General features: G+C 38.7%; 2 protein-coding genes across 2 annotated transcripts in view; both read right to left on the bottom strand.

The window, feature by feature from the left end:
* The window catches only part of PGAP1 (post-GPI attachment to proteins inositol deacylase 1), a 35,330-nt gene extending 31,542 nt beyond the window's left edge, over positions 1-3,788 (bottom strand). Inside the window, exon 1 of the mRNA XM_074145393.1 lies at positions 3,633-3,788. Within this exon, the coding sequence (XP_074001494.1) occupies positions 3,633-3,788 (156 nt within the window). The remainder of the gene's footprint in view (positions 1-3,632) is intronic.
* Positions 3,789-4,871: 1,083 nt separating this feature from the next.
* ANKRD44 (ankyrin repeat domain 44) overlaps positions 4,872-27,173 on the bottom strand; it is a 149,576-nt gene continuing 127,274 nt past the window's right edge. The window contains exons 18-28 of the mRNA XM_074145392.1: positions 25,832-26,033; positions 21,913-21,991; positions 20,767-20,884; positions 19,379-19,595; positions 18,561-18,648; positions 16,576-16,659; positions 15,156-15,301; positions 14,213-14,295; positions 12,980-13,062; positions 11,789-11,880; positions 4,872-8,172 (exon numbers count right to left, since the gene is read on the bottom strand). Of these exons, the coding sequence (XP_074001493.1) occupies positions 8,114-8,172; positions 11,789-11,880; positions 12,980-13,062; positions 14,213-14,295; positions 15,156-15,301; positions 16,576-16,659; positions 18,561-18,648; positions 19,379-19,595; positions 20,767-20,884; positions 21,913-21,991; positions 25,832-26,033 (1,251 nt within the window). The 3' untranslated portion in view covers positions 4,872-8,113. The remainder of the gene's footprint in view (positions 8,173-11,788; positions 11,881-12,979; positions 13,063-14,212; positions 14,296-15,155; positions 15,302-16,575; positions 16,660-18,560; positions 18,649-19,378; positions 19,596-20,766; positions 20,885-21,912; positions 21,992-25,831; positions 26,034-27,173) is intronic.

Raw genomic sequence — 27,173 nt, 5'->3', positions numbered from 1 at the left:
CAACTGTCATCTTAAAAAATGCCATATTTCTTGTTTTAAAAAAAAAAAAAAGCAGCACACAACGAATCACCTAACCTATCACATAACTTAGAGGATTACGAATTCCCAAAGACAAAAGAGCAAAATACCTTTAAACCTGAGGGTTAGGTGATGATCAAGTCTTAGACCAGTAAGTTATGACTCTTAGAGCCATATGACACTGCTTTAAACAAAATAAGTAGCAAGCAAGAAAACATTTAACTAACTCCTGTATGGAGGTTCATCTGTTTACAATTTTGAGAATCTAAGACATAGATTTTTAAAATTCCTATGAATGTGAATACACTTGTTCTAGCATTTTACTATTTATGTTATGCCAATTCAGAGACAAATATATAAAGACAATAAATTTGTAAAGGTGTAATTTATATTTTAAGAATAAGGTCAAAACTAAACTCAGTTTTGCATCAGAAATCTTCTCTAAAGTCTCTCTTAATTGCTTTCTTGAAATAGAGGCATCCCTATTTTGGATATTTCAGTTGTTTCTTTCAAGAGCATCTACAGTACAGGCAATTTAGCTTTAATTGCCTGTCCACACACACTCTTCCCCTGCTCTTCTCTGTCCCTCCTCAGGTAAAGACTATTTCCTTTCTCCCTTAGCCTTCAAATTTTTTGCCATATTGGTTACTTGCAATCTCTTCTTATGATGTTTGATACATATATTTAAAATGTATATTCTATACATATAATATATATATTGTATAATATATATAGTATACTATATATTGTATAATATAACAAAACACACATATTAGGGAAAGAAACTGTGTTTAATTTCTTTACTATGAACGAAAAAGATTAAGCTCTGTTCAGGGCTTGTGTCTTCAGACCGTCCTTTCAATGTTCTTTCCCTTTTCTCCATCATCTCGCCTTTCCAACTTCACTGATCTCCCTGTCCCTTTCTCATGCTTTTTTACTGCTCCTTTTTCAAAGGCTTTTAAAATTATGCGAAAAAAACTCTTAAATTAATCAGTTTCCATTACTAAACTAAGAGTGCCATCAAGATATGTTTATGTGACCTCCTGACGGATCAAATCAACTGTTCTTCCACAGTATCTTCCTGGTTCATTGTCTTTTCAAAACTTTTACAGAACATAAGATTAATGAGCTGCCCTTCTTTGGGTCAATGTCAAAAGCAAAAGACTACACAATCCACAAGAATTGCACTACCAAAATAGTGGGTTTTTTGGAAATGACAGTACTCAAATATTGTAACAAAATGGCAACACATAACTCCAAAGGAAAACAGACATTTGTGTTCCATGACAGCGCTTTTAAATTCTGAATTCCCAAGACATTGGTTGTAGAATTGGTTGTAATGATCTACAGTAACTTTTTACAATGTCAACGTAGGCTTCATTTTTCACCTTGGTTCCCAAAGAAATTAGGTTTACATGAAAAAGTCCTCATTGCTAATTTCCAAATCTCTTACCAAGCTTAGCTGAACAGGACAAGGGTAGGTTAAATTAAAATACTGCAATTCTACAACTCATGCAAAAAAAATAGATGGTTAAGTACAAAAAAGAAAAAAAAATCCAAACCCATTCCATTACTTAGTATTAGCTTGACTGTGAGCTAACCCACACTGTTAGACATGAAAGAAATGAAACTTCCTATACGTAGTTACTCAAATAGTTATTTGTTTTATAATGTGATGCCCAATCCGGAAGGGAGGACAGGTACCTTTCACCTGAAATTCCTACCTTGCGGTTTCCTAACAATGACAGCACTACAAAGACACGGAAAGTTAAACAAACAACCCTTTCACCAATAAAGAGGTACTTGAAAAGTATAATGCCTTCGCAAACCCAGACAAATTCATCATTTCTCCCCCCCCACCCCCACCAAAGCACTGTTTTCCCCACAGTAAAAGTGATTATTATTCAAGGAATAGAAACTCTGAGAGGCAATACAGCCAGCTATGACTTGCATCTCCTGCATGGAACCACAGCTTACCCTTAAGCCTTGCATCTCTTACCAGCACAACATTTGCCTAAAGAGCTTAGAATTTAAGCCCTGACATAACAAGTAAATACAAGAGACGTGTGGTGGCAGATGAGAATTTCATGCAACCACCAATAATGTCACACAGATTTTACTAGTAACTTTCCGTTGGTTGGCTTCAGATTGAAGCTGAAGTAGGTTTTGGCTGCTAGGAGATCTGAAAACTTAGCACATAGTATTTTAAGTATTTGTAACTGCTTAAAAAATTTTGTCCTACAGCACTGACAAAACAACCTTTGTAGCTATACCAAGGTTTTCTTTTGTAGGCTAACACAACTATGTCAAGGTTAGCAAACGAAGGTTAATAGATCCAAAAATTAACTTGCTGTTTCATTACCAATTTAGGTACTAAGGTTTTGCTTTAAGATCTTCTTTACTATGCAAGCCAGTTTGCAACCTACTTCAGGACAGAACAGTATTTAGAATACTTCATTTTTTTTCCCAGCATAGATTATATCCTAGATAATGGTAAATGAATGTTTAGGAGCCAACAAATTATGCTTTGGGATGCTTTTAATAGGACAGAAAAACCTGTAGTAAGAACTACTATTAAAAAGATAAATTGTTTTGTAGCCACTGCATGCTGTAACAGCAACCTACGTATACTCATGTATTTACATCCTCCCACTATTAAGCCATAATACCATGTCTGTAAAACGACAGTTCCATCAGCAGTCTTCTCCCTCAAACTGATCCAAGGTTTTCAAAGAGGTCTTCAATGAGATTTCTAAAAGGCTTCATTAGCAAAGTGAGAGGGACTGCAGGCAGGTTTACAAGTTCCCACACACATTGTGGGACCGTGCCACTTACGAAGTGCTCACTAGGAAGACTCTGCACTACTGTTCACTAGCCTGAGAAATACACTCATATTTGAATCTCCGTTATTCACTTTTTTTGTCACATTAGTTGCTTCACACCGTGTAAAGTCACCAAAAGGACCAAGAAGTACAAGACACAGCCTCCTGGGCACTAACAGTGCTGTGAGCGCTGTCAGAGGGCCTGTCCCAGCCTCTGCCTTTGCAAAAGCTTGGGTGACCGGTTCCACCAGGACTACAGTAACTACAGGCAGTTCCAGGGTAGAAATCTGGAAGCTCTTCTAGTCGTTTTCTTTCATACAGGTGTCAGTATAAATCACCTCGTTCCTTTACAGGTAGGCAGCTTTTCCCGTCGGTAGCTACACCCAAGGTGCACCGTCAGATGGGGCAGCCCAAAGCAGCGCCTTTTGCCAGACACACCGACCCCTCAAACGGGCCGAAGCGATTTTTGGCCCCGCTCATCGCTTGCTGTTCCGCAGGGGCCGCCTCAGGAAGCGGCGAGCTCGCTAACCCCAAAGTTACGGGGGCCGTCAGGACCCGCCTGCGCGGTGGCTCTCCCTCGGCTGGGCGCGTCCGAGGCGTTTTTCCTCTCCCTGTAGGAGGGAAGAGGAGAGGAGCCAGAGGAGAGGAGCCACAGGAGAGCCGCGCCTCAGGAGAGCAGCTCCCGGCCGAGGCCATGCGGGCGGCGCCGCCCCACCGGCCGCCGCACCGCGCCGGGCGGGCTCCCACCTGTTACACCTCTACCTCAGCGCCTCCCGCCGCCGCCGCACTCACCAGGTACTCGGGGTACTCGTACATGTAGGTCATGCTGCACCGGTTCTCCTCGTAGAGGAACAGCACGTCCCGCACCCCTAGCAGCACCAGCGCCGCCAGCGCCCCGTAGAAGAGCGCCGCCGCCACGGCGGGCAGCCGGCGGCCGGCCCGCCCCATCGCGCCCCGCAGCCCTCGTCCCCCCGCGGGCTCTCCGCGCACACAGGCGCGGCGGGGCGGGACGGGGGTGGGAGCCGCCGCCACCGCCCGGGAGGCGGAGCGGGCGGGCGGGCGCCACAACCTGGCCGCCGCCGGGAGCGGGAGGGCGGCCGCCATGTTGGGAAGGTCATGGGCTGGGCCGGCCGCCATGTCGCGGGGGTGGGAGCCATTACGGTGAGGTCAGGAACCTACCTACGGGCTTCCCCCAGCCGGTAGCTTGCGGGGACAAGGCGTGTCAGCCATGATAGGGAGGTCAACTCATCGCGCTACCGCTGCGGTGCGCCTGCTTAGCCGCCTCCAGCCCGCGAGGCTGCTGCCCGTGAGGAGACTCCTTCCCCTCTCCGCCCGCCTCAGCAGGCAGCCGGGCCTCAGGCGGCGCGGGCTTGTCGGCGTTTACGGACTTCAAAATACCGTGCCGGGTGTCGGGGGTGTGTGTGTGTGTGTGTGCATTTACCCCCCGGTGGCAAGGGGGGGACGCCGGCCGAGGGAGTCCCGCAGCCCAGGAGAGCGTACCCCTGAGGGACGGACCTCGCCGAAAATAAACCTGCAACCGCCACTGCGCGGGTGCTTTTAAGGTTCCGGGCCTGTCAGGAGCTTAGTCACAACATCCGTAAAGTTTCAAGCGCTCGAAACGTAAAAGACGTGGGTGATGGTGATTTGGCTCTGGAGGAGTTGGGGTTTTTTTATTTGTTTTAATTAAGCACTCAGCAAGTTGCTATCTTTTGCTATACTTAGGCACTTTTCATCACTGGATTTTAGTCTCGGGGGACAGCCCTGCTCCCCGATGCATGACAAACCCGCACTTGCTGGTGTTGCGCCTCAGTGAAAACTAACAGTAAAATAGTTCATAACTGACACCCCCCCAAAAAAAAGTTCCCATTCTTTTTTTCATCTACAGAGAAGCAATACGTCAACTGACAGAGAAAAGGGGTAGTTACATATGAGGGAAGTACAAAGCAGAAATACATATAGTTGCACTTTCATCTTCGCTGCTAAATAAGACTTTCCCCCCCCTTAAAAGAAAATTTACTCAGTTTTCCAACAGTATTTGTACCATTTTTATTTGTAAAAATAACCATCTGAATGCATTTCAATAGTAGTTTACAGTTAGGGTTCTTCATTACATTAATACAGCATTCAGTAGTTGAAAAAGTTATTAAACTGTGCTTGAGAAGATTCAGGTTGAATTCCAAGTCATTCACTGAAGTAAGTATTTTTCCTCATTTTGCATGTGACATTTACCCAAGTCTTTAAACCTCATTTTACAAAAGCAAACAATACCGACAAAACCCCACTGAAACCATCAAACAATAGTTTATATTGTTTATTACAAATGTTATGCAAAATATAACACTGGCACCAGATTCGTATCACCATGGTTTGTAAATATATATTGCACATGCTAAAGCATAAAATATAAGACAAAACCTACAAAACATAAGATATTGGCTTTAATATGTAGATCACTGCATAAGAAACGCATAAAATTACATTTTATACACACACTCAGATTGTCACTAGTTTAAAACGCCCTTTCCTATAACACTGACCTAAGGTTTACTTTTTGTGTAATAAGAAAGCATTTTCAGCACTGCAAAAATTATACGTTATTCCTATAGAAATTTAGCATATTAATTTTCATTTCAATGCAGGTAGAACATATGAAAAAAAAGAAACACTTTATACATTCAAAGAAGGTCTGAAATGAAAATTTACTGGTAATATATTGCTTTTATAACACTCAAATGAAAAAAGAAAAACAAACCCGACTTTCACAAAACATTTCCATAATACACAAATATAAAAAGGCACTCTAATATTTCTTACATGACTAAGAATAAAAATCACAATTTTTTTAAAATCATCCTCAAGATACATAACCAAATTTCTCAACAGTACAATGCATAAACAATTCATTTCATGTGTTTGTTCTAATTCAATGATCTGGCAGTTGTTCACTGCATAAAAGTACCAAACACATCATGGTGCCCTTTTAGTAGCGATGAACAGAAATCCCCTGAGCTATTTCACAGCAATTTCAGGCAGTCCGGAGGTTGAAACTCAGTATTTATGAGAGAGACTTGGGACCCCAACCTGCTATGGATTCCACCTGCAGCTGTGGTTAAAATACAGGATGGAATGATCCTGCCAATACAGGCGGGCAGACGGCTGCCCCTCCCCAAATAACCTTTGCTTGGTGCAGACACAGAAATTGTCCATGTACTCTGTAAGTTGCAGGATCCAGGGTTAAGTGCAGCAATTATATATGATTAACTCTACTCTTGTAAAAAGTCCACAGAAAGGCAAGGTCATTATTTACAAGAGTAAAATTTTTCCCATGCTTAAATACCTGCCCTAAATTACAAATTTATTTCTACATGTGATAAATTATATTACAGATTAATGTGCTAGCATACAAAAAAAGGGATTCTGGTAACTCACATGAGATGTGGGATAGGCCAGTACTGACTACTTCCAAGTGTCTTGCTTGTGACAGTTTTCCTCCTACATATACACCACACTCAAAACATGACTTCCACAATGTGCTTAAGATGCTAACAAATCATATGTTTCTATGAGTTTTTGGAATATTGCATACGTACATTATTGTTAGTTTAAGTTCAATCAGTGAAGTTTGGAATTAGTTCCTAGAAGGATCAAAAGTAATTGAGTAATGACCTATGCTTCTATAACGTTGTGTACATCATTAAGAGGCAGCAGTTGCTGCACTACGCAATTACCAGAGTTACAAGGTATTGCAAATATATAGAAGTATTTTCAGTAACTCTGTATAGTAGCAAGTAAAAATACTGACCTTTTTTTTGATGGCTGCTTAAATTAATACAACATCCTCTTTGTAAAGAGGACTGGTTTTCTCCTAATGAAGCAACTTCATGTAGGATAGCATAACTTCCTGTATTTCGGCGTGAGACTTAAAACTAATCCTGCCAAGGAGCCTACCTACATCTCCAGTGAAAATAAGCTAAAAAGGCTTATCCTGCTGTTAGACAGGTGGCAGCCATTTCCCATTTGTTTGTTTTCAATGCCATCATTCCACATGAAAAAAAGGAAAATTTGGGATTTCTATTCATTTCTGAACAGACATCACTGAAAACTTTAACAACTGATCTCTCCTCTTATTTTCAGTGCTTAGAGCAAGGTGGTTATTGCTATTCTGCGACTTCTAAAAGCAAAACCATTGAGAAATATCAATCATTAAAATGTTATTCTGTGCTATTTCTGAGGAGAAAACCAGGGTTTCGGGTGCTCTGTAATTCTACTGCAGGAAATAAAGAGTTGAGGGAAAAGAAACGTTTGCCTTTAGAGACACTATCCCTTTGGAAATTTGTTAATGTTCAAGGAAACAATATTTAATTTTACTGAATGTTTAAGGAAACAATATTTAACTTTAGCAAGGCAAAATAAACTCAATATATAAATATTTTTCCTGATTAAAGAACTGGAATCTGCCGCCAGATTTTTAACAATTCAGTGGAACAAAAATCCTTACTTTTTGTTTACCCTGCCAACAGCGTGCACTGAGGAAGAGCATCTCGTCCTCCCAGCGCAGATGCAGGCCTGTATCACAGAGTGTGAATCACGGGAACTTCAACACCTTGACTCCATCCTACACTACTTTTTCCCTCTTTACTGTAGCTGTACAGTGTTCTCTCACTTGTCTAGCATGGGGTTGGATCTCTGTCTTCGGCTCTTAAATGAGGGAAGGTGTTTTACTTTCTGCGTTTTACCAATATAGCCTGTGGACTTAATCTTGGCATTCCATACAAGAAGATGAGCACTCTCCCAAAGTGCATTGGCCCTTCCTTTTTCTACTCAGGCCAGCAGTCTTGCCTAGATTCACATTTCATTTTGCATAACGCCAAATAGTATGCACAAATGCTAACGAGGAGAACAAGCCATAGTTATTTTTCCTGGGCATTTGTTTCATTTCAAATAAATATAAACACATTTACATTAAAAGTATATGAACATATTCTTTAGTCTGGAAAAAAACCCAACTGTGGTCAACACATCATCAGTTACAAATGTCAACTTGAAACCTGTGTCATAAAATGTAGAATTCACTCAAGACTAGTCATTACCTCAAAAGTTTATATTTCCATGGTTTAGAAAAACTACTTCATTATGTCACTCACATTTGAAGAAAAAAATAAAAGTAGCAAAGTCCTCCATTTAATTACTGAAGCATTTTGGTCCTCTTGGTACAGCTGCTTAGTTCATGATAGCTTTTTGTTTATTTTGTTTTTGTTTTTGTTTACAAAGTCTCATTCTTCCTTTTGTACATCTGTTGCAGAGGAGGGTCGTGGTCCATTTGACCTAGAAACTTTGGCAGAAGGAGTAAACATATTCACAAAGTTGACATTGCTTTAAAAGCTGGTGACAATAGGCTTTTTTAGCATGTATCTCTGATCCCCTGCACGGTACACTGCTCTGTTTTCTGGTGTTTGGTATTTCAACTTTTGGTGTTACGCTTTCATTGCTTTACCTTTGCTCTGTTAATCCAAACACTGGCAAAAGTATTTTAAAATTCAATACTGTTTACAGTAAAAATAAGTTATTTAAGCATAGAAAAGGAAAAAAAAATCATTTAAGTTGGCAAGTCATTATAAACTTTTACATATACCTTTGTCTACACCTGTGGGTTTTTTCCCCCCTTTTTTTTGTTTTGTACTAGATTCTTGGTTAATGGCTCAGGTGACAGAAACGTCTAATGACCCTAATTCTGTAGTGCAAATAAACCGTACATGTTTGTGCTGAATTGAAAAAAAAAATAAGGGCCAAGTGATTTTCATTTTATACAAGTGGTTCCACTAATGTCTGTGGGAAAATATGGTGAGACAAGCAGAATTTGGCCTAAAGAGCTCATAACTATATTTTTCTAATTGTGTGCTGCAACTAAGAACTGCAAAAAGTGCCTTCTGTACGTTTAAGTGCTTAATACGTGCAGAATGTAAAATGTTTCATTTCCTGTAGAAAAGTAATACAGGCGGTTTTAAGATTTATAACTTTACCTTTGGTTTGTATAAAAAAAAATACCTAATTAACAGAGCCCCTGAAAGCAGAAAACAGACAAACATAGGAAAGGGGTGATGCTCGAATCTATGGAGGCTACACTGGAAAAATATTTGTGTACTAAGGGTACAGCTAAAACACGTAAGAACTTTTTACAGTTTCCTGTTTATTTGTGCTGTCAAAAAGAAAAAAGGCATTTTCTCTTTTTCTACTTAAAATAAGAGGTAGAGACTTTCCACAGGGGCACTTTGGGCCTAAAGAAAACATTAGGAAGCTGAAAAGCTGCAGAACATCAATGGGAATATGTTCCAGTAAATCCCTCTAACTTTGTTATTTAAAGGCTTGATTCTCATCAAGCCTAGAAATCTTTCAATACCTACTTGTCAAGAATAATAGTTAAGACTATAGCTGTGGGATTTAAGCCGTTTAAAGAGACAAAAGTAAAGCTGAAATGAAATAATAATGGAAAAATTTTTTGAATACCCAAAAGTCAAAATGTTTCAGAATCCGAATCATTTTCATTGTACCCATCCTCTGTTCCTATGTTATTACTCAAGGGCTTATTGTAAGAGTTAATGCTACCCATACTGGAGCCATCGCAGAGATGCGTCCTGCCCAAATTGTCTTTTTTAAAACAAACGAAGTTGAAAGCCGTCATTGAACTGGAAGGAGAAAAAGGCATCATGGTAGCCAAAATGAGTGCCAGGCAGTCAGCCACGTCTTTGTTAGGAGCGCAAGCCAGGGCTGGCGTATGACCTGGGCACAAATGCAGACAAGGCAATGGTTAGTACTAAGGGTACTGAGAATGGCACTGAGCATTCCTCATATACATCTCTAGATGACGTCATAAGCAGGAGATGTATGTTCGGTTTCAATCATGCCAGGCAACAGGGGTATGTTACTTATTTTAAATTAGACATGCTGGGGAAATACACGCTTTATGGAGCATTTAAATCACTGTGACCACAACAAGCGCTGTTTTTTTTAAAATCGGGCAGCAAACAGACTTCACGATATGAATACAAGCACTTGCTAAACACAGTTCTACAGCACAGACAGTATGATGAATACAGAACACGGGGAGTACAGCAACAGGGACAGAAACCAGCTTCAGTTTCTGTGCGCGTGAACAAGTCTCATTCTGAGAACAATGACTTTCATTAGAACATAAAAGATATTAGTTTAAAACCAATTTGAAATAATAAGCAAACGATTTTAAAGACTGATTAGGTGAGTATCTACTCAACTCAGGAAGCGGTTTATTTAGGAATTAAATTATGAGAGAAAAGAGACTAGTGCACGTGGTACACGTATAGGTATGACTACGTGGATGTTTAGTTACCCAAATTTATATTATGTTAGAAGAATAATGACTGTATTCAGAAAGCATGGCATACGCTTTAAACACAAAGTTAACATTCTACAGATGTCAGCAAAATGAAGAACTGGGAAGATTATTAAGTTTTGTCTTCACTGCAGTTTAACGTGGCTCCTGTCCACGTGCTGCCCCCAAAGCAGCTCTTCACATACAGGAATCTTGGAGACCAGTATGCTGGTTACACTTGCTAGCTATAGGTTTTGCAGGCTGCTGTGTAGTGTTCCAGCACTTCGTAACAGATCCTCCTTTATACTAAGAGCAAACAAACTCTTTTGAAGATGGCTACATCTTAAATGCCGCAGCAATAGCAATCTGAGGCAATGGCTACTGCCGATCTCCTGCTGCCTCAAGTAAGCTGAGAAGACCCGCAGTGTAGGTGAGTTGGGTAGGGAAACGTGAGTACTGTTTTGTAGCAAACTACCCACATTTAAGCACTGACTGCAGTGAATGCATACCCTAAATGGGATATCCCCTCTTCCACTGAGTTCCAAGTGTGAATATTCTTTGGAGTTGCACATAGTAAGATTGTACTTAAATTTCTCTGTTTTAAACTCCATATGCAGTTGTTCCTAGAAAAATTAAATGTGTACCTAATTTAAACTTGCTTTTCACTTGTTAGATACATGCAAATTAGCTGGACCTGTATGTACAGTTTTAATGATAAGAACTGTCATTTGAAGCTAGTGTGGTTCATTTTTCTGTCCCTTATCTCTAAAATGAGGTTAGGGCCAGGTGACTTCAGTGGAACTCATTCATGCATGTGTGTCTAGGTAGCGTTTCGTTAACAGTAACTCACCATTCAGTTCTTTTCATCCATAGATCTCAAACGTCTTGCAATGATGGGTAAGTATTATTATTGTTACTTTACAGATATGGGAAGATTGTTACATTAATGCCATGAAGTCAGTATTGTAAGAAAGGCCAGCTTATTTCAGGAAGACATTTTTGAAAACATTAATTATAGAAGCATAGCCCTCTGTGGGCTTTATAGTGTTTAGGGAAGAACTTCATTGAGATCTGAAACAAAATTATCAGATTAATTAACCAATCGTTTATTTTATGAGGCAACAGTAATTTACTTGCATCTTGGATTAGGTCAGACAATTGGTGAGGACAAGCTTTGATCTCAGAATGAACTGGAACACAATCAAACATATGTTGATGGTTTTCTTCCTACCCATTAAAACATGCGCTGATTGAATGCATAATCCTTAATTCTTCTGCAAGGCGTCAGAATTATCCGGTGCCACTTGCATGTTTAGGAAATTCAAGTTACCACTGCACTCAAGCATTAAAAAAGACTAGCTGTTGACAGTACATGCAAAATGAACAGTAAAAGGGACCACTGTGATGTTTAGAATACATTTTTATATTAAAAATAAATAGTATCTTTTTTTTAATAGGTACTCACACAGCTCATTGTTTGTTCTTGGAAGGATAAAAGCATCAATGATGTCTATCATCAGCTTTTAAATATATTGCTTCAGTCTGTTGTAAAATTAACTTGTTGGGTCCTACTGAAGATTGTCAAAGTGTATTATTTACTTACCATTTTCATCTACTGCTAGGACACATGCCCCTTTGGCTAGCAACTCTTCAACCACCATCTTTAGGCCGTTCCGTGCAGCAATATGGAGAGGTCTACAAAAACATAACAACTAAATTCAAGTTCAGTTTAAAACAGACTTTCCAAAAAAATAAGGTAATTCTTAAAGCGTACCCAGCATCAGAAAGAGAATGTTTTTCCTTTTTTTAATCATTACAATTATATCGTAGACATTAAGTTATATTACAGCCTTTAAAATAATCCTCATGTTCCACATCTATAAAGCACATGTGCAAGACAAATATAATCGCCTTTACATTCACAGAGATTGCGGAATGCTTTCCAGTCTAAAGGCTTTCTTTAAAAAGCTCTTATTTTTCCACTGTTTGCAGCACACAATTGACATTTAAAAGGAAAATTAATCTAAGACTGAAGAAACGCCTTTGTTCCATCCTTCATTCCGGCTACTACAGACTGTTCAAAATTATTATATTGCCTTTTTATCCTTGAATAATCAATTGCTAATCTCTGTTACTGCAGAGCAGCTGAAAATTAAAAATAACCACTGGTGTGCTCCCTTCCCGGGCCAGCACCCAATGCTCCCGTTTGGGGACAGCTAGTGGGACGGAAAAAACTATCTCTTATTGGAAGGGGAGGAAGAAGGGCTAGGATGGAATGAATTCTTCTGCAAGCACTAGATGATCTGCCACCGGAACTCGTAGTTGAATCTTCTCTTGCGAGATTCCCCCATACCAGTCAGTTGCAGCTGGAGTAAGAATATCGATGGTTCTGATAATATATGCTATGGACTGGAGTTGCACATAAAACACCACCTAAAAAAACCTTCTGAAAATTAAATGTATCACCTTAAGTCTAAATACATTATTTAGATTTAAGGTGAAGCTCAAAAATGCCAGAAGTATGCTTACACTTTCACATGATGAACAGACATTTTGATACAGTCTTCAAATAAATGATCTCATACAATTTTTCCACCAAACGATGTATAGAATTGGCATCAAAGAAATCAAAATTAAAAGTGAAAATGCAATACAAATCTGGTCTTTTCAAGGGCAAGCGCTCAAAAAAATCAGAAATTAACTTTTTTGTTCTATGAAAAAATCTGAATTTGAAATGCTAAATCAGGATCTTCTGGTAAGTCAACTGAACTTGAAAGGATCAGGCTATACTTACGTCTGCAATGCATTATTTTTTGCATTAATAAGGCTTTGTTCTTGTATCTTGTCAAGTATTAACAAGGCACATTTTTCATGACCCTGTAGTTGGGAAAATAACAAATAGTGTTCATTTGCTGAGGAGTTTGAGGCAAAAGAAATGTTACATATAAAAGTGTAATTTAATAACTCAGTTTGAAGTACAAAACATGCTACTCAGCTTATAAGGATGTGTAGTAGGTGAATTGTAGGAGCCTTAAAATCCATTTACAAACTGCCACTGCTAGGATGCTTTAGCACATCTAGAAATCTAGACATTCACCTGTCTTTCAACTCTCCCTTCATTATATATGAATTCACCTCTTCAGCTTTCTGAGAAGACCGCTATTTCTCTTGAGAGCACATTCAATGGATTCTTTATTAGCGCTACATAGTAACAGAAAGAGGTGGTTTAATCTGAAAACGCAATACTATACTTTCTGGGTTTTTGAATGCCTTTCTGTATTATTAATAACCTACTACAAAATCCCTTCAGTGTGAGAGCTCTAATAATGAAACTTTGGAAATAATACAGATCCGGGCCTTATTTCTGATGCTGTTTCAGCAGAGCAAGTCGCAGATGCGGAGCCTGCAGCCCTGGCAGGTGAATAGCTGCCTAAAGGACCTTGAGAATTCAGCAAGGCTCATGTGTCTGCAGAAACTGGAATAATACTATCACACTGGAATCCAGTCTGTGGATAGGAGCAAAAGAAAAGATCCAGGAGACAGAATCCCATGGGCATTTTTTCTTGACAGCAGTAGCAATTGGAATTAAGAGGGTGGGAAAAGACACCACCACCAATCTAATCAATGCCTCTGGTTTTACTGCTCCAGAGCATAAGGGAAAATTTTGGGTTCCTTCCACTGAAATTGGAGAGTAAGAAAAAAGAATAAATACCTTTTATTTTTTTTTCTTTGCCACTGAACCTATGTTAAGCAATTTTACAGTGAGATTTTTTGGTAAAATCTCAAAGGATTTTCCAGTATTTCTCTTAGTTTCCCTTCCTTATGTTTCAGCTGTCTTAAGAGGCATCTTCCTAAATTTACTAAACCTTGAAACAGACTTGAGAAAAAGCTTGGAACAATGCTCCCTTCCTCACATAAGTTCAACTATCACATCTCCACTGCAGAAATAGTTTTAGGAGCATAAACACACACGTACATACATACAGACTGTGAAGAGAATAGTAGCATACAGAGATCTTCAACTTACTTTACTGCTAGCCAAGTGCAAAGATGTATTCAACTCGTTATCTTTCAACGTCAGGTCAGCCTTGGCAATGTTCACCAAAAAGTCTGAGGTACAGAATAGAAATCAACAAACAAACCCAATGGGCAGACGATGTAAAATCAGAGGGAAAAAATTACTATTTCAATATATGTGTGCATAGATGCTAATCAGTTACGTCTTTATGTGATGTAAATTTTATGAACACGAAGTGAAAATAACGAATGAGAATAGACTAATCTTGTGCAGTTAATCAGCAGGCAATGCAGAGCAAATGGTTTCTTCACTGTGTCCCAAACTATCAAACATATATTAATCTTATCTATAAATTTCCCCCATTTGCAGATCAGCAAGTTCTGCCTGAATCGTCTTCTCCTGAGGACAACTGTTTATTTTGCTTTGAGAGGACGAAGTGCATATAAAGAATGTAGGGTGCGGTCTGTGCTGTTGAAGCTAGAGAAAAGGGAATTCTGTTAAGCCACTGTGACCCCAGTCTGTATGTCTGTAGTCTATACTCTAGCCTGGAAAAGCAGCTGCTGATACCTGCCATTTCAAGAATAGGGCTTCCTATAATAGAGCGGAAAAAAAGGTTACACGGTCTTTTTCACAAGTGCAGTTTTACGGCTCCATTAAAATGAAGGAAGTAAACAAGAGAACAGAATTACTACTCCCCCCATGCTCTTTACAGTGGGCTCTTAGTAGGAAATAAGACTTCAGTTTGTTATTGCAAATGTTCACCAAGACTACCGAGAAACAATGACTGAGAAGAAGAACTTTTTTACAGATGGAAAGGTAGCTTCTTACAGACATCCATGCAATTTATATTTCTTCCTTAGTTTTCACAGGAAAAGAAAATTACTACCTATTTGGGATAGTAACTGCAGTAGCACTTGCCCTTTAAGACGAACGGAGGCAAGGATGTACTTACCTACAGCACCTACGTGACCGTTGTGAGCTGCCATCATGAGAGGTGTTTTCCCTGCGTGATCCGCAGCGTTCACTTGTGCACTGTGACTCAGGAGGAGCTGGAGGCACTCCACGTGATCCGCAAAGGCTGCTGCATGAAGGGGCGTTCTGTGGGGAAAGAAACACAACTGCAGCTGTTGCTAAAGAACGACAATATTCCTGTTTACTTACCTTCCCAAGAACCTGAAAGTGCAAGACATTTGTAATTTTTTTTTTTTTCCTATGAAACTGAGTTCTCACCAGTGTTACAGTAGCAGCACCTGAAATAAGTTAAACAATATTTAAGGTCTCTGTCCTGGTGCAGTACAAACTCTAAAAAAAGGGAAGCGTAAGGTGTATATGATGCTGTGGAGAATCTCATATCAGCAGCATATTTATTTTAATGGAGCACACTGCGTAATATGAAAAGCAGTAAAATCCCTCATTCTTACTCATCTGATTTTATTTTTTTTAATAAGCCTAAGATGAGAAGAACTATCAGAAGAGGAACAGATCCATTATTTAAAAAAACTAAAATATTTTAAGTTATAGTCAAAAATACTGCAACAACAAGCTACAATCACAGTGTTCCTATAAAAGGCAGAAAGAATTCTATCCGCTTTGAAGGTTATCAGTTTCCACAAGACTGAGACACTAGAATTCGTTCGCTGTCTCCCTATGGCATTTTGGGTCTGAATTGTAACTGATGGAGATGAAAGATAGCTGGTACACAACCCAGCTCATAGTGTTACTTCAGGTTTTGCTTACCAGTAAGGGTGAGGTGATCTTACCCTTACAGGAGTAAGTAATCACTGTTACTGAAGGTCTTCAATTTGTTTTAATTTATAGAAACAATGAGTATTCAATTTTTAGAATTTCAGTAATTTTAGTTAAATATATACACACACACGGTGAGCAGATTATCAACGTGAAAAATTAAGGATTTCTCTAAATGCATATCTCTTGCTGAATGAGTGTTATTTTGCTGCATAGATGTTTTGAGTTGTGTGCCTTGAGACTTCTAGCATAACATTAAAGCTTTTAATGAAATACTTTTCTACGTGTACGTTGTATCACTCCATTTAGAAAAGATGAATGTGTTTAAATATTTAACAAAAAAACCTGTTTCAGGAAAACAGCCTATAGTCATAGCTGTTCTTAACAAGCAAAATACTATTTCTTTTCATACGTACTATGAAATTAAATACTTCATAGTATTCTAGCTTCAAGTGAGCCACCATTTAACTCTGTTGCAGTGTAAACTGCTGTCTGAAAGAGTCAGTAAGACAAGTCTTAGCTTAACCCTATCAGATAAGGATTAGTTCCAGAGGTTCGGAAAGAATTATGAAAAATACTAGCTGGATTCATGAAGGTGAAATGCAATTTGTTTAAGAAACTATTACCTTCCTTTGTCATCTTTGCAATTGACAATGCTGGCATCGATGGCTCCAATGAGCAGTGATGCACAGTTTTCATGATCATTGATTCTGCCAAAGAAAAGACATTTTTAAACAGGTAAAAAGTCTACATCTTTTCCCACTTTACAACCTTAATTTACTTACTTTCCATTAATATTTCTTATTGGTTATTCATAAGTTATCCTAACATCCCTTTGCCGTAATGCTTTCAGTCACATTTCTGATAATTCATCATCTCTCCATTTAACCAAACTGCATCTGCTACTATGAATTTCTAAAGTAAAGCTGATTCTTCAATTCACTATGTGCAAAGGTAATGGAAAGTGCAGCACAAACCTAGGATTAAAACCTTAATACCTTAAAATCATTTAGTCTCAATGTCAAACACTTGGATCTGGAAATAGCTCTGTCATAGATACCTACATATAGAATGCTTTATTCTAATGTTTTAGGTACTGAAGCCCACATCTCTTCCAACTCACACATTTAATACTTTTCCTTGATGGATGTACTCAATTAATACTCTTTCTGGTTATTGCTAATTTGTCTCATTTCATTATGAAAATGAACAGTGTTTAGTAACAGTATTGGACATACAGTATAGCTAACATACACCCACGCTGGATTAGCAGCTGTTTTAATTTAAAATTTGCAGGCATTTTTAAGTTGAGCAGCTTTTTAATGGGTTTGAGGATTACAGATTCATTTAAAAGAATATAAAAATTGAAAAAACAAATATTTCAAAGCCATCACTTGAAATTCGAATTTCAGATCTTAAGCAGAGTAGAAACAGTGCTTTCCATATGTTTTTATTTCTCTAATATATTGGGGTTTTTATCATTTCAAAGTTTGATACATGACAAATGACTTTTCTAGTGGTGTGGACTGTAGAAGGGAAGCCTACACAATAGTAACTCCTATCGTTACTTCTGGAAGACATTAATTTTTGTAATAGAATATAGAACAGAATACAGTCATTCTAACTGTTGGCAGAAATTAGGAAGGTTTGCCTTTGTTTTTTCAGTCCTTAATTCCTTACTCTTCTGATGCCTTACATGTTGCGATAAGCATGTTAGTCCTACAAACTAAAGTAATCTTGCATTTAAAAAACAAATGCATTTGCAGTTATGCTATGAAAAGTTACGATTTTGCTCTATTAGAATCCTTCCTATTTGAAAACATACTGCTTTATTTGAATAAGGAATACATGTAAAATACACACGTGGAAGATTAATAACTCATAACAGCCACCACCTTTTCGTTGTTTATAAGTGATATGAAAACTTTGAATACAGAGTCTGCCTCTGTAACCAAACAATCCCTTTGGCTAGGACCTGGGTAAGATAGATTTCTCTCAGAAGGAAAAAAGACCATGAAGAAAATCAGTCTGGAAAACACTCAGCTGTGAATGTCTTGGGAAAAAATATGGCCTGCATAGAACACCATTCTAGCATGACATAGATTGTTGTTTCAAATCCTTCTTTCATTAAACGTTTTGTCCCTATTGCTAAAAAAAAAATAAATAAAAATAAAATCTTGATTCTGACAAATTTCTTAACTTTGAGCCACTGGGTTTCAAAGGAACCTCAAAAGCTCATACTTACACAGACCGAGGCACTATAGCCCAGGTCATGGCCTAAGAATGGAAGAGCTACGAAGTTCTAGCCTGTGTGAAGAAAAGGCTTAGGTCTGTGGTTGTAAGCAAGAGAAAAGAAACTAGAAAGGGAGCAGAAATGAACCTATTTAAAAGTCAGAATTTCACGAAATAGCCTAAATGTATGAAATTTATGCAAAAATACTCTTTGTTCTGCCACGTTTTCAGCAGAAGTATAAGCACGGTTTTATGATCAGCTTTAAAATTATTTGCTCATGCAAATAATCTAAAAAAAAAAAAAAAATATCTTTCTTCTCATACTGCTACTTTTTCCAGACATATCCTAAAGCATTTGTTACTGGAGATTTCTACTTACACGGCACAGTGCAATGGAGAGAAGCTATTACCATAGAATGTGCGGAAAAATTTTTGTTCCAATAGTACCTCTATGCAGTTTTCATGACCTAAAAGAGATGAGATATTGCACAGTGTTGCACAGAGCAAGTAATTCACTTAATTCATACTAGGCTTATACAGGTTAGAATTTAACACTAAGGTTGAAGCTGAACACTGTGTATATAATCTCTTACGTGATAAAATTATAAACAGATTTTTAATTTTTTTTTTTATGGCAGCAGCAAGATAGATCCAAGCTAATATTAGCACTTACTGAAAAAAATAAAAGGAAAAAAAAGTCTTTTTTACATGATGTGATGTATGTTGCCTTACACATCTCCAAAGATGGTCTTAAATGATGATATTAGGAAGCTTTATCCTTATATTAAGCAGCAAGTTCAGATTATCCAGTTTAGAATTATCTGTTCAGTTCAGAATATCTATCAATTCACATGCTCTCTTGCATCGATAAATAAGGTGGTGACACCTCAAAGGAGCATTCCTGGCCCCACAGAGATCCATTTCGTTACTGACATCAGTAAAACCAGAATTTCATCCTGGCCTCCCGTGACTGGGAGCAAATGAGCCGCAAAGCCACTGGGAGGTATTGCTGGGATTTCCCTGGCTTCTGAACTGAAGAGTGAACACGGCAAATGGTAACTGCCGAGGGCAAGTAGAGGGGAGATAATCTGCCTCTTCATTTCAAGCTTCTCCAAGTGTTAGGCTGCTTTGTTATCATGTTCCCCTAAAACCAAGGCCAAATCTGAACTTGGCAAAAGTCCACAGGGAGAACCTTACCGTTGTAACAAGCCCAGTGCAGCGGTGTATAACCTTGATTATCTTTCAAACTGCAGTCTTCCTCCGAAAGTGCTATCTGCAGTAATTCGCTCAGCCAAGTGGCGTGACCCCGAGCTGCTGCGAAGTGCAGAGGTGTTCTGCCTCTGGCGTCTTTACATAAAATAGATACTTCTTTCTCTAACAGCATCTGAACGCACTCTTCGTGCCCAGTCATAATCTGACAACAAAGAAATGAGTAAAGAAGCTGACATAATACAGATTCTTGCCCAGGAAATATGGAATATGATTGATGCCCGTGAACATGAAACGGCCTGCATGGGATTCAGAAGGCAGAGAGGAAAGGTCCTTTGCTCCCACGAGTCCCTCTGGTAACTGATATACTGAAATGCATTTGGTGCTGTCTTTCAAAGGTTTTGATTCCTAGTCGGTGGGAGAGACTCCGCTAAGTGAGGCACAAAAGCAAGGAGGAGTTTAAGACTAAGGAAACTTAGTTTGTTGTTACTCAGTTGTCCTGAGTAGCATTCTCTAAGCAATCCTGCTTCAGCAGGGGAGTTGGACTAGATCATCTATACGGTCCCTTCCAACTCTAAAAAAAATTCAGTGAAATTCAGTGAAACAGATGAACAAGGGGTGAGGTTCAGAAAACCTGAGTCTGGCTTCTCAAAACCACATACGAATGTGAGAGCAGAACTGAGGAAAAAAAGGATCAAGAATATCATCAGAGATATGAAAAGTTGCTTTAACAGCCGGCTCGCTACTATCAGTGACCTCTGTATCATACATAGGTTAGCTTTGATATCTTGGGCGTGTTCATGTATTGCTATCAATACAGAACAGAATTTTTATGGCTGTAGCTTTTATTATGGACTCGTGCTGGACTCCTGTAGTTGTCACTGTAGTTGTCATAGAGTTCTGTATAAATATCACCTCTTGCATCAACTTCACACTGGGTTAGAAGCTGACTCCTAGAAAACATTAGATCTGCCTCAAGTTTTTTTCTGCCTCTAGAAAAAAACTCAAGGCTTACTTATTTACACCATCCTCCCCAAGAAAAACTAAAAACCCTGCTAAGCAATTCTTTTAAAGAAATTATTTTCAGAATTCATAAGGAGCTCAGTTATAAGAACAATGATTGCTATTGCAAAATATCTAGAGCCAAGAAAAACGGTCTAATCAGTATTTTAGCTAATTAATTAAAGCGAATGTGAAATAAAGTCAAAAGCAGAGCATTACTGAGAGCAGATCTGTCCTGCTTTTTTACCTCATTGACTGTGCTTCGTCAAGTTTTAAATCATTTACAGTATTCCCTACATTCAATATCCCTGTATTTATAAGTGAATTGTAGTCACAATAAAACAAACAATTAAGAATCGTAAAAATTAAGTCACCCCTCGATGTAGAGCTGTGCATCCCAGGAGATCAGCTGCATCTACAGATGCTTCTTTTTCAAGTAATAAAGAAACAGCATCAATGTGCCCGTATGCCACTGCAAGCATTAGTGGGGTTCTAGAAAAAGCAAAAACATACCAGTCACAGCTATGAAATGACACACCACTTGCCACCGCTAACTTACAGGAATAGAGAAATCAGGAAGACCTGCGTTTGTCTCCATTTCTACCCACAAGCCTGTTTCTTTCACCATGCTCCTCTATAATAAACACACAGGTGAAGACCTTTTGTATGAAATTATTAAGAAGTTTAACAGCCAACTACCATGACTAAAACAGAAACAAACTCACTTGTAAGCATTTTACAGAGCAACGTCATTCAAGACAATCTGTTCTCTTAATAACCTACAATTATTGTCATCTCCAGCGACACATGAGCTTTAGAACACCCAGGCGTTGTGAATGAATGTCCCTGCTAGTTACCAAGACGACAACCACCCATTGCTTTGCAATTCCTTAAAGGGGATAAGGGGACATGAGGAAATTTCAAGCCAAATTTTGGACAAACTTATCTTCCATTTTTTTCTGAAAAAGATCTATTCTCCTTCTATTTTTATACAAGACTAATACCATTTAAAGTTATCTCTACAGTTAGATATGTTCCAGGCACCCCAAATGAGTTTTTTAAACCATTCACATTTTTGCTTTAAAAATATACTTTATTCTCCCTCTATAGCTGTCATTTAACGAGAAGTAAAATTTTTGTAGGAACATCTCAGATGCATGTGTCACCTCAAATAAACATTCTGTCCCACTGCACTATCCTAATATACCAAATAAACCCTGAAATAGCAATGTTTTAGAAAGAAAAAGACTCTCTATAGCAACATCTCAGGAGCTTGTTAGTTTTTATTGAATCTGGCCCTCAGCATCTATGAAGAATTGTTTAAAGTATGAAGCAGAGGCTAAGATTAATGAATAATCCTTTCCACATGGCTTAGATCAACTGAACGTGTACTTTGTAATCTCTGCCAAATTCTGTAAGGAGAAGTGCAGGAAATACAGTATTTCAAATAAATTGTAAGAAATCTGAGATGCTATTTGAACCATAGAGCTGAAAAAAAAACCATCACAAAGAAAACTTACTGTCCTTTGGCGTCTGTCACATCAGGGTTGTCTGCAACTTCTAGCAACAACCGTAAACAAGGTGTATGGCCATTAATGACTATAAAGACAAAAAGTATGTTTAATTAAAATATGTTTAATTTTAGATACTTCTCTGTTGGAATGCTTATGGATAAAAAATTTCATTATATACAAGGAAAATATTCCACAGTATAAGAAATTAATATTCCCACAATTTTAATTTAACTTGTGCCGATGAAATGGCGACCTGTTTTTTCCCTGACCTCAGTAAGACAAGGTTTAGTTCTCTTACATACAAAAATCCAGAATGAGCAAAACAGAAATCATGATTTTCATTACTGAGAAGATTTCTACTAAACCAGACAGCATTTCAAATTCCCTCAGACCCAGCAGGCAGACAAGGCTTTAGAACGCAGGAGGAAGTACCTCGGCAGGGCTCATTCATTTTGTGTGCGCTCTACAAGCGAGTTCTTCGGTTCTGCTATGAAAAAAGAAGCATTTGCCAAGTATGACCAATGACACAAATGTCATATTCCTAACAGCACATAACACCGGAGAATAAAATTCCCTTTGGAATTTTTTCCATCTTTTCTCGTTTAACGTTATTAGAAGCCACAGCTACTTCTCAAAAACAGGGTTTGGTTTTTAACATGTAACCCATTGCTATTGGAAAACCGCTCCGAGTTACTAGGTTTTGCAGGGCCTGACACTGTTAACCCATCTGTGTGTCAGCTGGCTTAAAGGCTTCAGCCTTTCATGGGATGAAGACAACAGTTTTTTCTTCTCTGAAAAACAATAATTCGTGTACTCAGTAGATATAGATTGTGTTCTTATTACAGCAAGTCATGCGTTCACACTGCCTACACCCTGTGGGCTGAGGCAAAACCCTTGGACACCACCGATGTCACATCATTCTGGCAGAGAAACGGGCGCACATCATCACATTTAAATCACTCATCCAAAAATAATCTTAGTTGCTCTAGCCAGAAAAATAAAAGACATTTTTAGTTATTTACCACTAAGTAATGCCATATACATAACATGTAAACAGTTCTGCAGCGCTGATGAGTCACTGGCTTAGGGAAAAAAAAAACCCACACGATCTGTTCTTTCTCCCAGCAGGAGGAAGAGAAATCATAACTTGTTCACACCAACGTCTGAAAAGGCTTTTGTTAGAACAGATACTCCCAGAAACTCTTAGGAGTTGACCCAGCGATTGCTAAGCATTACAGACCCTGCAGGGAACATTAGTTTTGCCAACAGAGCTACAACACTAACACTAGGGGAACATTAGCAATGGATTCCCCAAGCTAGCCAGAGGAAAGACTGGTGGTAATAAAAACATACAGGGAATGTGTAATTTAGGCTAAGGAAATTCTCTGTATGATGAGGTCAGAGGAAGTCTGTTCTCTCAGGGGGACAGACAGAAAAAAGAAATACTTCATTAGGTGATTTCTCTACTGAAGTTACAAATCCCTTTACTGAACAGAGCTCTGCAGAATCCTGTAATCCAATCCACCACTTCAGGTCTCCTTAACTGCCGTGTTCAGCAATTGTACTTGTGCAATTAGAAAGAACGAAGGCAAACACGTTTAAAGGGATGGGCGCACGTGCCGCCTTGTTTCTTTCCAGTGCACAGTACTGCACATCCAAGTACTCATTTTTGTGTGTGCAAATGCACGCTGTCACTCAAGGGATTAATTCAGCAAGAATTCTGTTTGATTTCTCAAAGGATGCCAATTTACCTCTTTAGACTTGTATCGCAAATAAAAAATGCTGAATGCTGCAGTGGCACCACGCAGAGTTTCCGATAGGTGGCATCATTCTTTGCTAAAACACCCCTAACAAAATATATCGTTATGAAACACGGTAATAAGAATCATCAGATTGCAAGTGGCTTTTTATAATAGTTGGAGATAGAAGCTTTACTCCAGAGCTAATTTCCACAGAAGTCTGCATAGCTCTTGAGTGGAAGGTTCCAAACGTTGTCTTAATGAATATTTACCCAAAGTGCACTTACCTCACATTTGAAAGCCTCCAAATTCACGACAGTGATATATTTCCTTTACTAAGAGTTCAAATATTCAATCTGTCTATGCAGTATATTCCCTTCTGTTTAAGGTATGTGTTCTCTTTATTGTCTTGTTCCTGGGGTATGGTTTTCTTGCCCTTTTTTTTTTTAATACACACCTAACTAACTTTGCTTCACCACCAAGACAATTTTGCTTGTATCTCTGTAATTATTTTTTATTTAATCTGAGAAGCAAAAAGTATCACAGATCAGAAAAGTCTACAACGAGTCTTCCTACTGGTTTTACATAGAAGGCACTCATACAACAGTAATGGGGTCAATTAAAGAAACTAAGAGAAAAAATCCCCCACAATCGGAATTTATACTCATGTAATAATTGTGCTTATTAAAAATAACATCTTCTATTCAACAAATATGCTCGATTCTAGTCAACAGATCTATTCAACAAATCCATATTTTAAGTCAGGACTGCCAACAAAAATACGGCTTTGTTACCATTACTTTTCTCAGTGTGGCAGAAGCCATACAATTCAGCTGTGACAACAAGAAACCTATGTCACTATAACCAAATTTTTAAGTAAGGGCAAAATCATCGCTGTAGTGAAGACGTACCAGACAAAGTCACACCTTGTTCATCAGCAGACTCCAAGCTACGTTTGAAGTGCCTATAGGAAAGCTCCCGACCAACACAGCTCCAGTTTTGTAGTGGCACAGATCTTGATTTAAAGTAATTAAATCAACAGTTTTAACAGAGTGAGGATCCGCTGGATTTAATATTTTGTGTTTTTATAAAAAACAACTAAAAACCCTTCTCCATTAGTTTTCTGTGGGGAGTATTGTACTCAGTTCTGATGCAAAACTTAAGAAGGCAGAAAGCATTTTTTAGTATGCTGTGAAGATCTACTACACACATTTTCTTCAGTACCGCAGACAAAACTGGTAATACTCTATTTGACCTTATGCTTCCAGGTTGCACTTATATATCACACACACAGGGCAAAGTGGTATTAGATTAAAATGCATATACATCCTCTAAGCAAGATTAAAAGATAAACAGCAAGACAATTAAGTTTGGCTCTGAAGATAATTGTTACCCAATGAAGTATTAATTTTACTTCCCACTAGAGGTCCCTGCTATACTGTACTGAGCCCCTCGACAAGCAGCCAGAAGAGAAACGTTCCCTTTGGCATCTCTGCATATTTATCTGACAGGTACATATTAAATAATAACCTTTAAATAAATGGCAAATTCTATATTTTCCAGTTAATTGTGCACATTGCATAATTAACACCCAACACACGAGGAATGGAGCAGGCTCCCATCAACAGCAAGTTCACAAGCTAGCTCAGGAGGAGGATAATGTCTGAAAAGGGGTGAATTTCTGTAGTCTTGCCCCTGTAAAAGGCTGAAAGTGTTGAACACCAGGATACCTTCATCACCAATGACAGCCTACCTGTATTTTCAACCTTTCTTCCTTAGGAGAAGCAGCGAGGCAAGTGTTCTCTCTTCCCCTGATTTTCTGGCCAAGGAACCATTAAGAGAAGGTGTCATAGGGGAAACATCCCACATCTTAAAGAGTAGGTGGCAATAGAGAGATAAGGTACAGTAGAGGCAAGCAGGTAAGGGCAGAGCAGTAGTTGTGTGGAAAAACACGGGATTCTGTGCGAGAGACGACTGAACCACAGGGACAGAGGAAAAAAGACCGAGGAAATGGAAGATAAGAGTTAACCATAGGAGCTGAGCAAACAAGCAGAAGTCCTCAGTACATGTCAAAATCTCCTTCTTCCGTTTAGAAAAGATGTGCATAGGGATAGCAGGGGGGTAAAAGGTAACTGCTTCTGTGATGTAAGGTTTATATCAGAAGCATAACATAAGCACACACTCACCTGAAGCGTGGAGGGGGGTCCTTTTGGTGACATTGTCTTTTACAGTGACAGAAGCCCCCTGACTGATGAGAGCTTCCACGCACTCTGCGTGTCCTTTAAATGCAGCCAGGTCCAAAGCAGTGCGTCCCTTCTCATCCTTAATATCCAGATCTACCAGAGACTGGAGAAGTACCTCCAAGGCTTGATGATGACCATTATAGGCCTAGAAATATGAAAGGTGTCATGTAAAGAACACAACTCTTCTTTCAAAGACTTTCACATAAAACATGAATAAAATCAATCACTGACACGGTCACCTAAACACAATAGAAATTACACAGTTTTCTTGACCCCTTATGACTCTCCCTTCAACCTGAAAGGATTTTCCCAGATTACACTGTAGCCAAGAAACTAAAAAAATCCTAGTGTTTAGATACAGAAATTATGATTGTTTGTTTGCTCTAATCTTCCAATACAACTCAAGGTGAGGAATTTGAGGCAATAACTTGCCAATTCAGCACAGGTGAATCAACAATTCATTTTTCACGTTCTATGGTATCTTTCAGGGAAATGCTAGCTTCAAAAACTAGGTTCACTGTAGTGATGCTGGTGACAGGTCTCATGGATTATCACCTAACTGCATGCTAATTTCAACACATCTGCTGGTCTCCAACTAAAAGAAAGCCGTTCTCAAAAGAGATTTTTGTGCAAATACAAACACAAACTTGATGTGCTGTTTATAGCTGATGCTTCATGGAGTATTCCTGCCAGCAGGATCATTTGATAGAACAACTACAGTGGACAAGCAGATGCACTTCCAGACCTACAGCCAAATTTAGACCAACAGCACAAACAGGTGACATTGCAAAACCCCAACGGATAGCCCCAGAAACTGGAAACATTTCGTTCATCTTTGTAGGGACTGCCCTCCTCTCCTTACTGTCAAAGAACATCCTTTTTATTTATACATTAACATACAGTTAGTATTACTAGAGTCAAAGCGATTAATATAAACAGAAGAGAAATGCAAACATGAATCACAGAATCTTAGTGGTTGGAAGGGACCTTTGAGATCATCGAGTCCAACCACATTAAAAAAAAAAAAAAAACAAAACAAAACACAAAAACACACAAACAAACAAAAAAACACAACACAAAACCAAACAAACAACAACACCCCCCCCCAAAAAAAAAAAAAAAAAAAAAAAAAAAAAGCAAGCAGCATCCATCAACTAAACCCCACACACAACACCCCACCACAAACCAACAATCCCGGGCACTAGAGCATGCCCTGAAGAGCCACGTCTACACGTTTCTTAAATACCTCCAGGGATGGTGACTCCACCACCTCCCTGGGCAGGCT

This window comes from Numenius arquata, chromosome 3 (genome assembly GCF_964106895.1).
Source record: "Numenius arquata chromosome 3, bNumArq3.hap1.1, whole genome shotgun sequence".
Classification (NCBI taxonomy): Eukaryota; Metazoa; Chordata; class Aves; order Charadriiformes; family Scolopacidae; genus Numenius; species Numenius arquata.
The sequence above is the reverse complement of the archived record's forward strand: the minus strand, read 5'-3'. Positions and strand labels throughout refer to the sequence as shown.